At 40.2% G+C, this 16,224-nt stretch overlaps 1 protein-coding gene across 1 annotated transcript in view; it reads left to right on the forward strand.

Moving 5' to 3' along the window:
* Nucleotides 1-658: 658 nt before the first annotated feature.
* Nucleotides 659-16,224, forward strand: part of Top2b (DNA topoisomerase II beta) — a 66,960-nt gene continuing 51,394 nt past the window's right edge. Inside the window, exon 1 of the mRNA XM_031361093.1 lies at nucleotides 659-1,224. Within this exon, the coding sequence (XP_031216953.1) occupies nucleotides 1,177-1,224 (48 nt within the window). The 5' untranslated portion in view covers nucleotides 659-1,176. The remainder of the gene's footprint in view (nucleotides 1,225-16,224) is intronic.

Genomic DNA, 16,224 nt, shown 5'->3' on the forward strand with positions numbered 1-16,224 from the left:
AGAGAGCCCTGACATGTTCTCTTTCCTTCCCAGGAATGTTCTCTGGGCACTCTTATCACTCTAAAATTCCCTAACTGGTGGCACTGAAGACTGCTTGCCTTGTTTGGGGGCAGGCAGATGAAGGACAGAGAGACTGTCTGGTGGATGATCTGCGCAGCAGCAACCTGGGGCCTGAGCGCGGGGGTCCAGCTGCTCGTAGCGGAGCACAGTCCTGTCTGCAGTTCACTAGCTCACCCCCTGGCCCAGTCCCTGGGGACGCCTAAGGCTTCCTGCCTTTCTGCCCCCATCCTCCCCGCCTTGTCCCCAGCCTCTCCAGCTTCCTGGCATTTCTGCAGGACACAACCCGGAGGTTCCCAGAGTTCTCGTCCCAGGACTCCCGGCTCTTTCGGATGCCCCAGAATGACCCATGACAGCCGCCTGCTCTCCCTTCCGACGGAAACCCCATTCACTCTGCCTCGCTCTCTCTTACACACACTCTCACACACAAACAAAAAACCCAAGTCTGCCTCTCCGTTGCTACCCGCAATGACGTTTTCCCCTTGGGTCCCGCCCCCCTAGGGGCCTGAAATTTTGGGATTGGTCGAAGGGCTGTAGTGACAAGGCTGTGATTGGACGATGCACGGTTGACTGACAGCCGGTGGTCACCGCGCCCTCCCCCTCCCGGAGCGCGCCTGTGTGTGCGGTGTTATGCCGGACTAAAGGGAGGCCACCACGGCGGCTCTGTTTATTGTCCCTCTTGGCCTGTGCTCCGGAGGACCCGTTCAGACGCTGCTTGGGCAGTTTTGAGGCAGCGGCGGGCCTTGGAGGCTGCGGCGACCGCGGCGAGGACTCTGCGGCTTCGGTGGCTTGAGGAGAAGCGGCGGCTCCTTCCTGTCAGGGCTCCAGCTCGCGGGTCCCAGCCAGCCCGCTCGGACCCTCGTCCCACCTCCGGGACCCCGTTCGCCCGCGGAAGCCCCGGAAGGCTGCGCCGCACCGCCAGCCTTCCTCGCCCTCAGCCGCGCTCTAGGCCCGGGCGCCGCGCTCGAGTTTGAGGGCGGCGGGCGGCGCGGCCTCCTCAGCGGCTCGGGCCCGCGATGGGGCGCGGCTAAGGAGTGCGACGCGCAGCGGTCAGTGCGAGCGGCGGACCGGGCGTCCCCGGAGCGCGAGCAGCCCCTGGCCTGCACGGGAGGCGCTGCCATGGCCAAGTCCAGCCTCGCGGGCGCTGACGGGGCGCTGACCTGGGTGGTGAGTGCGGCGCAGGCGGGCGGGCGGGCGGGCGCATTGTTCGTGGGCCGCGGGCGCTGCGGGCGGGGGCTGAGAGCGCGGTGCGGCGGGCGCCCTGTCGGGTTGCAGTCTGGGCCTAGCTCTGTGTGCCTTTTCTCTCGGCTTTTCGCCTCCACCAAGGCTCGGGCTGCTGAAGAATGCTCACCTGAAACTTCAGGGTGCACACCAAGACGTGGGGGACCGCGATAACGCGAGCCTCCGGGCCAACCCTCCATAAGCGCAGCGCCAGAAAATAGTGCAGAACCTGGGCCCTGTATTTAATGCCAAATGCTACCGCTTCCGGCGGCCTGTCCTAAAGGGACGTGAACTTGAATGGCCACTGAGGGTTGCGCCTCCCCAGAAGAGGCTCATTCCGCAGAGAGGGTATTTGGGATGACTTTGACAGCAGGTTAGAGACCGCAGCTGGTCTGTCTGCTGGCGGGATTAAAAGAAGAGCTTACTTACGTCAGCCTCCCGAGTACATCATGTGGGGGCCCAGGGGTGTCCCCAGGAGGTGAGGGGGAGCTTAAGACTGAACTTGGAGGGTTGCGGAGCTCAGTTCCCGGTGGGAGGTGGAAGTAGCAAGTGCAGCAGGAGCAGTTGGAACAGGGTTCCCACGACAGATCGATAACTCCAGCATTTCACTTACTCAGCACTGAGTTCAGACCAGGGTCATTTCCCAAACAAAACACTGGACTTAGTAGATGAGGCCGGCAGCTAGGAAAGAAAATTTACACATTTCAGCGGACTTTAAACACACCCCTTCCAGAGGATCCCTGTTCCCTGCTTTTTGAACACACTAAGGAACTTGGTATTGGTTGGCATTTTTGTTCCTTGTTTTCTTTGTTTGGTTGAGGTTTCGATGAGTCTGGAGTAGCAGTCGTTTCTATCGACAAATGTTGCTTATAAAAAGGATGTTTTTATGAATATTAGGAAAACAGTTTAACCACTTGCAGGGCCGTGACAAGATACTTTACAGTGTAACTTGCCAGGTACTTATCTTCAAATCTCCAGAAATACGTACTTCTAGACAGTGTAGTAGGCGAGTGTGGAGAAGAAAAGTTAGACAGTAAGTTAGTGGTTAAGTGTCCATGGAAAGAATGATTGAAATTGCTGTCCCTCACCAGTTACTAAAACTAAACATCTGAAGATGGAGTGTAATCCTATGCCAGTGTCACTGGTAATTGTGGAAGCACTGACATCTGAGCAGTTTGTCTGTGACTTGGTTCCACAATGACAAGTATTTTCTTTTTAACATTTATTTATGTATATGAGTGCTTTTGTCTGTATGTACTCTACACACCAGAAGACAGCATCAGAGAGTTGTAAGCTGCCATATGGGTGCTGGGAATTGAACTCAGGACCTTTAGAAGTGCAGTGAGTGCTCTTAACCACTGAACTATCTTTCTAGTTCCCCCTCCCCCTTTTGGCAAAGATTTTTACGTTATTATTTTATGTGTTTGGGTGTTCTGCCTGCTTGTATGTCTGTGCAACACTTGAGTGCCTGGTGCCTAGGTGAGGAAGGCCGGAAGAGGGCTAATATATCCTGGAACTGTAGCTACCCAGATCTTCTGGAACCCAGGTCCTCTGGAAGAGCAGCTGGCTCTGCTGAGCCACCTCTCAGATTCTGTCACCATAGCAAACATTTTGTGACATGGTTGTATTGTTTTTAATTCATGGTAGCAATATTTTAATTTGCAGTTATTAACTTTATAAACAATTTAATGGCCATGGGAAAACTTTAATTTACATACAAATTAAGCAAAACTTGTAGAGTTTCATTCAAAATTAGAAAAAAAAACTATTTGAAACTAAAATAGGTGTATTAATTAAATTTACTATAAACTAGGTTATGGGAATTTGATCTTATAAAATGAAATTTGATCTTATAAAATATATTTTGTTGAAGTAGGTTATTGAAAAGACAATGTGACTTAGAAGTCCTCTTTCAGTTTGTGCTTACTTTATGTTTCTAATGAGAGCATCGTTATGTCTGTAATGAAGTTTCTAGGTTGCTTTAAATTCTTGAGTGTTTGTGTATAAGAGAGGAGAGAGTGTGTATATGTCCATTTACCTACCTAGATGGGCTCTGAACTTGTGATTCTCCTTCCTTAGCTTCATAAGTGCTAAGATTACACATGTGAGCCATCACACAGGGCCTGGCTGGTTTTCTTTACTGGAAGATAATACAGTGAGTTGATGTGAGCTTTGACACAGGCTTATATTCTGTCTGCAATACTTATTGCAGGTGAGACTTTTTTGTGGGAGCTTAAATCTTTCTGTTCCTATTTTGTTAAGCAGAACATTGGGAATTCAGAGTTTGAATGGAGCACGGTGCTGAATTAATGTTTGTTAATGGCAAAGTTTAAGGGAGTCACACTCTGGAATAATTGTTTTTTGTTGATTTTACATAAAATGATTTAGCTAGGTGAAAGCTTAGATTTTCATTGTGGGAGTTTGGGGGCTTACTGCAGTGGCAGTGTTGACAGTGAAGCTAGTCTCATGTTGCCACCTGTTTGTATAGTAATATAGAACTGGAGTTAACCCACCTACCTTATGCTAGTCAAGGGTTGCTGTACTACCTTCAGTTAGTGTGTGTTGATACTGTCTTGTGACAAAAGATTACCTTTTAGTGTCAGACCCAACAGAGGGGTTCTTTTTGTTGTTGTTGTTATTTTGTTTTGTTTTGTTTTTTTTCGAGTCAGGGTTTCTCTGTGTAGCTCTGACTGTCCTGGAACTCACTGTATGGACCAGGCTAGCCTCGAACTCAGAAATCCACCTGCCTCTGCCTCCCAAGTGCTGGGATTAAAGGCATGTGCCACCACCTCCCAGCAACAGAGGGGGTTCTTAAAACTATTTTTTACTTATTATGATTAGCTTGATTTGATTTTGGTTTTTAGATCCTAACTGAATTTAGAAAAATATGGTGTAATTATTTAAAATTAAATATACACTAAATTTAAAGCAGTCAAGTTTCTTGAATTTTTAGCTTGTAAGTAGAAGATGCTAATTTTTTTAATCAGGTTGTAGCAAATGTTTGAGAAAATACTAGACTATAAATTTATGACTTATGTTTTTTCAAATGAATACTCTAGATTGGTAGATTAAGTAATATAGTGGGAGAACATGGGATGGGTTGGAAAAGGGAAAAGAAAGGGAGGAAACTATAATTCTATTTTAACTAAAAATAAAATAAAATAAGTTTATAAAGTGACAAAGATTCTAAAAACATGGTAGCCAGAATAGTATACTTCTGTATCTACTATCAGGCTTCAGTAAAATTCATGTCAGGGTCACCTATCTTTTTTTTCATTACTTTGAAATAATGCAAATCCTAGAATTATAATACCTTATCTGTAAATACTACAATGCTTATATGTAAAAGTTGTTTGTCTAAAAGATATAGTCATAACATTATAGTTTCTTTAAAAATATGTAATAATATATCACATTTTTTTTGCCATAGATTTTTTTTTAAAAAAGTTTTATTTGTTTTATGTGAGTATATTGTCACTATCTTCAGACACACCAGAAGAGGGCATCGGATCCCATTAGAGATGGTTGTGAGCCACCATAAGGTTGCTGGGAATTGAACTCATGACCTCTGGAAGAGCAGTCAGTGCTCTTAACTGCTGAGCCATCTCTCTAGCCCCTGCCGTGGATATTTAAAATATATTTATATATTTAGAGCATAATTGAGATTATAATTGCATCATCTCTCCTTTCCTTTTCCTCCGGCCAAACTTTCTCATGTACTACCCCTTGCTCAATTTCAAATCCATAGTCTTTTTTCTTTATTTGTTGTTATATACATATGTGTGTGTATGTGTATTCCTAAAAATATAAATACACCCTGTTCAATCCATATAATGCTACTTATGTATATACGTTTTCAGGGCTGTTGGGTATTGGATGTCAGGTTGTTGTGCTCTTCCCTTGGGAATATCCATCCTCAGCATTCTTGAATTGCCTATAGTTCTTTGTCTGGGGTGGAGGCTTCCTGAATTTGCCATCTTCACAGTTAGCTAACATGTTTATTCATGTCAGCCTTGTTCAGGTCATGTTTAGGCAGCCCGGTTGGTAAGACTTCATGGAGAGAGCTTCTGAGAGTCCTAGGAGATAAAATATCACAGCAAGCTTCCTGTTTCTCTGGCTTTTAATAGTTATTCAGTCTTCTCTTTTACAGTGATTCCTGAGGTGTAGGTTCAGGAGTTGTGTTGTAGATGAATCAGTTTTAATTGAGCTCCACAATTCTATACTTTGATAGGTTGTGGCTTTCTGTCTGCATTTTTCTTTAACAATGATTGCATTTCTTGATTGATTGTATGTGTTTGTGCATGTGTACAGGTGCACAAATCACAGTGCATATGTGGAAGTCGGAGGTCAGTCTTTGGGCATGGCTTCTTCCCCTCCACCTTGATTGGAAGTGCTTTTAACTACTGGGCTATCTTGTTGGCCTGTATTGTGGATATTAGTAATTTTTTTTTAAAAAATCACTATATTTAAACACTGTTTAAAATTTTGTTTTAAGAACTTGAGTTTAGTGGGCCTTTAAGTCTATCTTCATAATCTGTGTGTCCTCTCCACTGAGGTTAGTTTCCTGTAGTTCCCATACTTGATGATCCCTTTACATTTCATCAGGAATGCCTCTTTCCTCTTGCTAATAGTCTATTTATTTAGACTGTTTCTTTGTGTAGCCTTGGCTGTCTTAGAACTAGCACTGTAGATCAGACGAGCCTCAAACTCACAGAGATCCACCTGTCTCTTTGGATCAAAAGAGCACCACCACCACCTGTCTAGTAGTCTAAATCTCTATCTATCTATCTATCTATCTATCTATCTATCTATCTATCTATCTATCTATGTATCTAATGTATATGAGTGCTCTGTCTGCATGTACACATGTGTACCAGAAGAGGGCATTGGGTTTTATTAAATAGATGGTTATGAGCTACCATATGGTTGCTGGGAATTGAACTCAGGACCTCTGGAAGAGCAGCCAAGGCTCTTTTGCTTTTTTTTTTTTTTTAAATTCTATTTAATTTTATTTATTTTATGGGTATGAGTACACTGTAGTTGTAGATGTGTGTGGCTGCTGGGGCTTGAACTCAGGACCTCTGCTGGGCCCACTTGCTCCAGTCCTGCTTGCTCCAGCCCCGCTTGCTCTGGCGTAATTCACTGTAGCTGTCTTCAGATGCACCAGAAGAGGGTGTCAGATCTCATTACACGTGGTTGTGAGCCACCATGTGTTTGCTGGGATATGAACTCAGGACCTTCAGAAGAGCAGTCAGTGCGCTTACCCTCTGAGCCATCTCACCAGCCCTACAGCCAGGGCTCTTAATCACTAAGCCATTTTGAGCCCCAGCAGTCTAAATCTTAAGTGCTCTTTAAGGATACCTTAAGAGTCTCACCAAACTTATTTCTCAGATTATGTTCCTTTTATTTTTATTTTTTTTAGTTTATGCTCTTTTTAAATCAAACTTTTGTTACTCTATCATAAAACATATGCCCTTTTTGGGAATGTTTATATATGATAGTTTTGTCTTCACAATAACATAAACTTATCAATTCTGAGACCACATGTTTTCCTTTTTTATATCTTTTGTAATGTTTAGCAAAAGTCTGGATATATATTCCACCCTCAGTTATTGTTGATAAACTGGGTATTCAAATGCTACCTTCCTGAGGTTATCACTAAACATTTGTAGATAGCACTAAATTCTCCAACAAAAGTAATTCCACAGTATTTAGAAGTACTTTTTGTAAACTGAATAGAAGTATGCTTGATCACCTGTACTCTCAGGTCTGTTAAATACTTAGATGGTGAGAGTTCCATTCTAAGTACACTTTTAAAAGCAAGCCTCTTGTGCATTTTGTAAAACCTCACTACAAATATGACCCCAGTTTTAAACAAAAGTGTTTATTTTTCCTAGTTTTCAAGAGGGAAACAGGATGTAGAAAATAGATCAGGTGCTGGTAGGGCATGTGGCAGAGACATTTGAGGGCTGTGAATTGGGTTAGGTCTTAACCATTATTCTTTACCACAGCCTTCCTCTAAAACATTAAAAGCAAAACAACTTCTTTTGTACCCTAATAGGATAGAGAGTATGAGATAAGCCTGTCTCTTACTGTCTACTGTTCTTTTTACTTTGACATAAAAAAAAAAAAGTAAGGATTTTATCTCCTTTTCAGAGTGTATGTACCTAGCTAGTATAATAGCATGATTGAAAAGTATGGGCTGTGAACCAAGATCACATAGTTTCATAATTTGGCTTTGTTAAATGTTAGTTTTTCTCGGACCTCATTCCACATGCACTATGGAATCACAATGGCAGCATCTACTTGGTGAAGCTCTTAGATAAGTATTGGAATATTCGAGATAACTTCCCCATCATGCTGGTGCACAGCAGGTGTCAGATAAGTGAGTGCACACACATTTCTAACCCTGTTATAAGTTTCTGTATGTTTTTTATCTTAGGGAAAGCTTGGTTTAGGAGGATTTTTCTGAAGAAAATGTGTAGATAGGAGTTTACAGTTTGTGCTAGTTGAAACTAATTTCCAGTGTTCTTTAAGCCAGTGTTAAAACTGGCTAAGCTATTGGTACAACATCTTCTTTTAGAGATAGAGGTATTGTTGATAACATGGGCAGAAGTCTTTCTTGTTTCTCTTGTACTGTTCTCAGGACAGCCAGGGGCGTTTGTACTTTTAGATTTTCCTGGGCTTAAAGCCATCCCATTAATTAACTAAGGGACAATCTTTTTCTCTCCCCATACCTCCAGATTTTGATTTTCAGTGGCCTGACTGGAGTAATCTCTAGAGTTAAGTTCTGCTAATATCCATGAACTGAATGAGACCTTTCTTGCATATTTCTGCTAGAAAAGCTTGTAGATGTTTTGTGGGAACCTTTTATGTTGGGGCTAGCAAGCCAGTGGATAAATACTCAGATATTTGCTGAGAACAGGAACATAACATACAGTTTGACTGAAATACCAATTTCTGCTTTCTACTTTGCTAAGGCTGCCAGTGTTATTTGTGTATTTTGGTTTTACTTTTATCCAGATAGTAATGAGAAATTTTAGGCTGCAGAAGTAATAGCTAAGTATAAACAGTGCTTTTAGTCAAACATTCAGTTTTATTCTAGTTTAATTATATCTTCACAAGCATGAATTAATAAGCTTTAAACACCCTTTTGTGAATTCATTATAGAAAATTAGAAAATGTATCAAAAGTAAGAATAAAATGACCCACATTTATATTTTGTATAGAAAGTTTTATTGACATTCTGTTGGGTATATATGCATTCATATTCTGTACTGTGCATGTATATATTTATATAATTTTTCTAAAAAATGGACTATTTTTTGACTCAATAAACATTGTAGTTATGTGTATTTTATATGAATATGTCTATGCCTTTACATAGGTATGTGAATGTAGTGTCTGGGAGACTAAGAGAGGTTATAAAACCTTCTGGGACTAGATTTACAAGTGGTTGTACTATGGGTATCAGGAACTGAACCTGGGTCCTTTTTAAAAACAGTAACTTTTCTTAACCATTGAGCCATCTAGGTGGGACTTGCTTTGTATCCTAGTTGGCTGCAACTTTGTGGCAGTTCTTCTGCTTCTGCTTTCCAAGTGCTGGGAATTCAAGTATATAATACTATGCTCAGTTTAATACTACAGTTTGACAAGCCATTAAACAACTTAAAAATACTCAGTTCTCTTAAGTTTATATAAAATCTATGGTGATAGAAATCTTTTTCTTAAGATTTATTATTTTTGTTTTATTTACATGTATATCTCTAAGTGAATATCTACCACATGTATGTGACTGTCTGTAGAGAGATCAGTGATTCTCAGTCTTAATGCTGAGACCCATTAACACAGTTCCTCATGTTGTGGTGACCCCCAACCATAAAATTATTTTTGTTGCCAATTTGTAACTATAATTTTGCTGCTATTTTGAATCTTAATGAAAATATCTGATATGTAGGATATCAGCTATGGGACCCCCGTGAAAAGGTCATTTGGCCCTCAAAGAGGTCATGGCCTACAAATTGAGAACTGCTGCTGTAGAGACTAGAAGAGGAGATTGTCAGATCCATTGGAGCTGGAGTTTCAGGTGATTGTGAACCACCTGACATTTGAGTCTCAACTTGGGGCCCTTTAAGAGCAGCACATATTCTTTCTTTTTTTCACACCCTTTATCTATCAGATTGCCCCCTGCCTCTTTCTCCAGTTTGACCCCCACCCCACCTTCCTTCTCTCTCAAATCCGGTCTCCCTTCATTTTCTCTTTAGAAAAGAGCAGGCCTTCAAGAAGGGACAGCCACACAGGCCAAAACAAGATGCAATAAGACAAGTCAAAAGCCCTCATATCCATGCTGGACAAGGCAACTCAATAGGAGGAAGGGAGTCAGTCCCAACAGCAGGCAAAAGAGTCAGAGATACACCCTCTCCTGCTGTTTGGACTCAAGCAAAACACCAAGCTAACAGCTATAACATGTACACAGAGGATCTGGTGCAGACTCACACAGGCCCTGTGCTTCCTGTTTCAGTCTCTATGAGCCCATATGTGCCCTGCTTAATTGATTTGGTGGACCATGTTCTCCATAGCACACATTCTTAACTGCTTAGTTATCTCTCCCTTCTTGTAGACATGTTTAGATTTCTTTCATTCTGTATAATTAAGCACGGGTAAATTTATTTATCTTGAAATTTATCAATTTCTTCTAGCTTATCTAATCAGCATATAATTTTAGCTGTCTCTTAGAAAACAGGCTTTCTGTAAGTTATAATGTCTTTCTTTTGTTTCAGTTTTAGTTACTTTTTTTTTGAAAGAACTTTATAGCTAAACTATATTTGCTTCTTTTGTGCTGCTGTACTGAGATGGCTGATGGCAATAGGGAGATTATTTATTTTGGTATAGAAGCATGTAGTGGGGACTGTTCATATTATGGTAGGCCAGGAAGCAGAGTGCAGTAGGAGTTGGGTCTAGGTAACTTTCAAAGACTCAACCTTAGTGACAAATTTTCTCTAGCTAGGCCTCATCACTTCCACTGTCTTCCAAGCATTCAAAATTGAGCCTGTGTGGGACATTCAGTTTCAAATCATGGCAAACCTGTTTTTCTTAGACTTATGGCCATCTAACAGTGCAAAGTGTACTCAATCTAACTTGACATTGCTCAAAAGTGTAGGTGTCTCTACTTAGACACAAACTAATCCTTTTTTGACTTTTTATAAGATACAAATGATGTAAACATCAATATACTATAGCATGCAGTTTATTGCTATTTCAAAAATGAAGAACAAAAGAGTACCAAGGGAAAACCAAGCCAAACACAGAACACTGTTCAGTAGGACAAACACTGAGTCCTGTAGCCCCACACATGCAGCATCAAAGACATGCATTTGCATGAGCTTCAAAGATCTTTTTTTGTTGTTTTTTTGTTTTTCGTTTTTTGTTTTTTTGAAACAGGGTTTTGCTGGATCGCCCTGGTTGTCCTGGAACTCACTTTGTAGCCCAGGCTGGCCTCGAACTCAAAAATCCTGCTTCTGCCTCCCAAGTGCTGGGATCAAAGGCATGTGCCACCACCACCTGGCTCAAAGATCTTGAATGGACCCACCTATATGTCCTAGCCATTTGAAACCCACATGTGCCGTCTTGGTCTGGGTCTACTTAGTGCCTAGTTTTCTTGGGGTCTCCATTTCAAGTGATGCAGTATTCTCATAGTTTGAAGGTTCTCTTATAGGTTACCTTCTGTCAGACTTTGCTGGTTTTATAGGTGTTTCTCAAATTCTTGATAGAATATTCTATGATTCTATAGTCCCTATATTCTGAATATTTGTAAAAACAGAATCATAGTTTTAGATGTAGCCTGGCCCTTTTGGACCATAACTGCAGTGGCCTTTGAGTTCCTGGACAGGTAAGCCTGGGAGTCACTTCGTAGAGGGCCCCAAGTAAGCACAGCACTCTGGAGCCTGTGGTGGGTGGAGTTTTGCCAACAGCTCTTATTGTCCTAGTGTGTAAATTGCTTAGCTTCATTTTAACAGTTCTAATCTCTCTTCTTAACTGTTATGAGCTCTTGGTCTTGCCAATGCTTTTTTTCTGGCCAAATCACATTTTTTTTTTCCTGTTCTACAAGGCTGGCTAATATTAATCTGCTAGCAACAACCATGCTACATCCCAAATATTTCTGCCTTTTTGAAAATGACTCTACTAAATTATTAGTCCATTAAATTCAGCCTCCTTCAGATTTCCAGGATGTAGCATATAATTATAAAAAAACCAAAAACCAAAAAACAAAATACAACAATCCATGCTAATGCCTGCTACATAGTCTACCCTCCCACAAGCTGCAAGCCAAGATCTTCCCAGGTTCCAGAGGTTAGCCTACCACTGAACCCCTCGAATTTCCCATTTCCCAAGCCATCTGCCCCCTGTGGCTAGCTGTCACAAATCCCAGTAACCCAGTAAATGAAAACTCCAGAGGCTTGTAATTTATCAGTCAGATTTATAACAGTAAATCTTCAACCCCCAAAATGCCCATACAAAGAACTCAAAACTCAATTGATGTAAATATAAGCTAGACACCTAGAAGGGGCAAATGTACCCTATATCACTCAATTGTCTTCTATGATATCCATTGCTACCTGTTGCTCTTTAGGCCACTTAGATCTGGTTCAATCATCTCCTATAGGTTCCATCTTGTCTCCTTGTCTCCATCTCCCTCTTCTCTGTCTCTCTGTCCCCTCTCTAAAACTTTCAGCTCCTCCTTCTTTTCTACTGCCCAATCACAGGCTCTAGCCTTATCTGACTAAGATCTCACTTGTCTGCATCTGAATATGGGTACTCCTGAGGGAGCAGAACATACAAACAGCAGTCCACAGCACCAGGATGTTGCAAAATATGCAGAAATTCTTTGCCAGTTGTAATAGGAATGGTTACAATTTCCAATAGAGTCCTTGTTTGCACCTGAAACCTTGGTTTCAGGCTTCACTGTCTACTTTTCTGTTATCATTCTGATCTTTTTGAACTTCCACTGGAAGTACCCATTAAACTCTGCTTAAAGTAGAGTTTTGGGATTTCTCTAGTTCACACATCAAACCTCTTGCAGTTTGCTCCCATAAATCAGTTCAAAAAGACTAAACCAAGTTCAGGTTTAAACATAGCAGTGATTATGCTTCTTCGGTTCCAGTTTCTGAGTGAGTTACTTTTGCATTGCTGTGACCAAAATACCTGACAGAAATGGCTTCTAGGAGGAGATTTATTTTGGTTTTAAGACATTTCAGTCTTTTGTAGCAGGGAAGCTTACAGAGTGTGTGACAGAATCATTCTCATATCAGGGCTGAGGTTAGTACCAATGGTAAGTGTAGCCTTCAGTGGCCTGCTTCTATTGACCTGTTTATGCAGGCTAGTACCCACCTCCTCAAGGTTGTACATCCTCCCAAAATAATACCAGTAGCTTGAGAACAGTCATTTGAAACATTAGCCTGTGTGAGATATTACACTAAACCATAAAAAGCATTTGTGTATTTTGTTGATCTTAAAAAACAAAAGACACAACTCTTACTTTCATTGACTTTAAGAACTTAAAAAAAAAAATCTTTCTCTGAGATGTCAAAATGACATGATTTTTTGGCTACAATTGAGAACAAACCTAGTTTGGGTTGCCTCTGGTCCAGGCAGAACAAACAGGGACCATTTTGGTTACAAATGAGGCAGGTCTCTTGGAAGTGGTCTTGGTGATTAGATGGTAATGAAGTCCTAGATAAAGTGTCATTAGTAGCATACAGTCTAGGTACTTGTACGAGCACTTTAGCCACTGGCATTCCTCATTTCTGCTCCTGTAGCCATCATGGGTACCCTGTAAATGACTAGCTACTTGGCCTTTGGCTGATCTTTCTCGAGAGCTTTAGGCAGTGCATTCATTGTATATTGTGGATGACATTTTTTAGTAAGCATTATCTTTTCCAATTCATTCTCATGCCAAAGGAACTTCTGTAAGGAAGGTAACAGTAAGGCTGAGGGACTTGAATCTTATTTACTACTGCCTGTTAATTTTAGATTTAGCTCTATGCATAGTTTCTTAATGTATGATATTGGTTCAACATCTTCTTTTAAAAATTTAAATGTGGTACCACTTTGTTTTGATTCTATAAGTTTTAATGTCTTCTTTTTTTGCTTTTATTTATCCCCATATATTTTCTAAGTTATTTTGTGAGTTTTTCTTTGATTCTTAAATACTTTAAAGTATATTGTTTAATTTCCACTATTTGTAGAGTTTCTGTTTCCCTTTTATTTCTAGTTTCATTCTATTATAGACAGAGAGGATGCATGTTTGTTGAGACTTATTTTATGGGCTAACATCTGGTTTGTATCAGAGAATGCGTCATGTACACTTGGGAAGAATGTGTATTCAGCTGTTCTTGAGTGGGGTCTTCTGTAAATGACTATTAGGTTTGCCTTATGCTTCAAGTCCTTTGTTTTCACATTGACTCTTGGTCTGGTTGTCCTGTCTGTGGTTGAACATGGGGTGTAGGAGTTTCTTACTATAACTGTATTGCTATCTCTCTCTCTTTAGTTCTGCTGATGTTTGCTTTATTTATTTTGTACTCTAGTGTTAAATATATATTTATTTACAACAATGTATCTTCTTGGTAAATTGTCTTTATCTTTTGTCACAGTTTTTGTTTAGTCTATTTGTGTAATGTAAATATGGTACCCTACTTTCTTTGGATCTTGCTTGCTTGAAATCTGCTTTCCCACCATCTCTCCTGAAGCACATATGTTCTTAAACTTAAAGTCTTGCTCTGTGGGCACCATGTAGTTATATTTAAAAAAATCAAATTAGCCATATATGTTTTAACACATATCAAGCCCATCAATATTTAAGGCAGTCATTGTTATAAAAGGACTTACTGTTGAGTTTTCTTCATAGCTTGTACCTCTTATTTTTTCTCCCTCGCTGTCTTCTTTTTGTGGAATGCTTTCATTCCCTTCTCAATTTACATTCTGTCAACATTTTCTTTGTGGTTATCACAGTAATTACATAGATGAGCTTAATGAGATAACATTCAATTTTAAATTAATTTTAACTTGACCAATTGCTTATAAAAAAGCTGTATATATACTCCCATAGCTTATTAAACTAGAGAGTTTTATTAGGTTATCAGCAATTACTCAAAAGACAGACTAGAGCAAAAATAAGATGATATATAAAGTACTTAGAATTAAAACCTGGCAAGAAACTACAGCCCAAATTATGTTTTCTCTTTAGCGTTGCATATTATTTCACATAGGTTTATACCAACCTTTATAGTTTTACTTTTAAACATTTATTCCATACTTTAAAGCATCTTCCTACATTAATATTGGAAGTTCTATATTTGGTTTTTCCAGGAAGGCTTATCTTTTCATATAGCTTTTGCTTCAGCTCGATGGATTATCATCAGTAACTTTTGCTTACTTTCTTCTTTACAACTTAAAGATTAAAAAGTTATTTAATGTTTATAGGGCACTTTTGCTAGATGTTTTGGTTACTAGGTTTTAATGGCCCATCCTACTTCTGTTTTAGTAACTGTTAGTAATCTGTTGAGTAACTGTTGGTAAACTAATAGAACTTTCTAGTGTGTGAGAATTGTTTTCTTGTCTTGCTGTCAGGATTCTCTCCCTTGTGACTTCTTTTCTGTAAGATTGGGAATTGAGCTCACAGCCTCCTGGATGGCCTATGGCTGATCCATGACTTTGACAGTTTGATTATGTAGAGGATTCTTAGGTTTGTGCTGGCATGACTGTGAGCTTCTTAAATTTGTTCATTTCTCTCCTCATATTTGGAGAGTTCTTCTCATTTTTATCTTCTTCTTTGAGACATTTTGTAACGTTCTGTTTGAATGATGATAGCCCACAAGTGAGTCAAGTTCTTTTAATTTTTCTTAATTCTTTCTTTGTTGGTTCCTTTGTCTTTGTCATTTCTTTCTTCATAGTTACTATTTTTTCTTGTGGTTGGCCAAGTTGAATCTTTGAGTATTTCAAGTTATTCTTTAGTTTTAGCAATAATGTTTGAGTCTTTTGATTTATTATTTGTTTATCTCATTTTGTTTATTATTTTACTGATTTTCTGGTTTAGTTGTGTATTTGGACAGTTCTCTGAGCTTCTTATCTCCATTTCTCCCTTTCTTTTATCTTTTCTTTACCATTATTTGTTTTCTTTTCTTTTTCTCTCCTGTCTTCTCCTGTCCCCTCTCATCCTGTCCCCTCCCCTCCTTTCCCTCAACTCTTCTCCCCTTCCCTCAAGATCCTTCTCTAGCTTAGTCTGAACTTTATTTATAGCAATCCTCCTGCCTTAACTTCTCAAGTGCTAGGATTACAGATGGGAGCACCAATTTCCTTAGGGCAGTCCATGGAGATTTAAATTTATCTCTTGGAATGGTTTTTTTTTTTTTTTTTTTTTTTTTTTTTTTTTTTTTTTGTGCTTCCCCTTTTCTTTATTTGTGTTGCTTTCTTTCAGGGTTAGCTCTTCTTAATAGTCTGGTTCTAGTCTGGGTAGTTTCTCCAGCTAGTTAGTTCATTTAGAGAGTCACTGTGCTTGTTCACTGAAGAGCATTGTCTATACCTTTATTTAGGGAATAGTCTGGGCAACTCCTATGCCCTACTGTGTCCTCTCACAAACTCCGTAATAAGCCATGGTACTAGAGCTCCACCTAATGTCTATCTCTAGAACTACAGACTCTGAGTGCTGGACCAAATCATTTTGATTTCCTTTGTTTCAGTTTAGCTACTGTTGCCAGTGCTTGCTTAGATTCAAGAAAGACAGCAAACAGTCCCTGTGATAGGACTTCTGCTTTTCTTTTGGAGGTCCACTCAAGGAAAGAAGTTACATTTCCTCTCGGTTCTGCCTTGCTGAGAAGGGTCCTGGGCTTGGTTGAGGTTTTGTGTTTTTCACCTAAAGAGACAGGGACCTCTTAAGCAGTTTCTGGATGT

The sequence above is a fragment of the Mastomys coucha genome, unplaced genomic scaffold, assembly GCF_008632895.1.
Source record: "Mastomys coucha isolate ucsf_1 unplaced genomic scaffold, UCSF_Mcou_1 pScaffold9, whole genome shotgun sequence".
Lineage (NCBI taxonomy): Eukaryota > Metazoa > Chordata > Mammalia > Rodentia > Muridae > Mastomys > Mastomys coucha.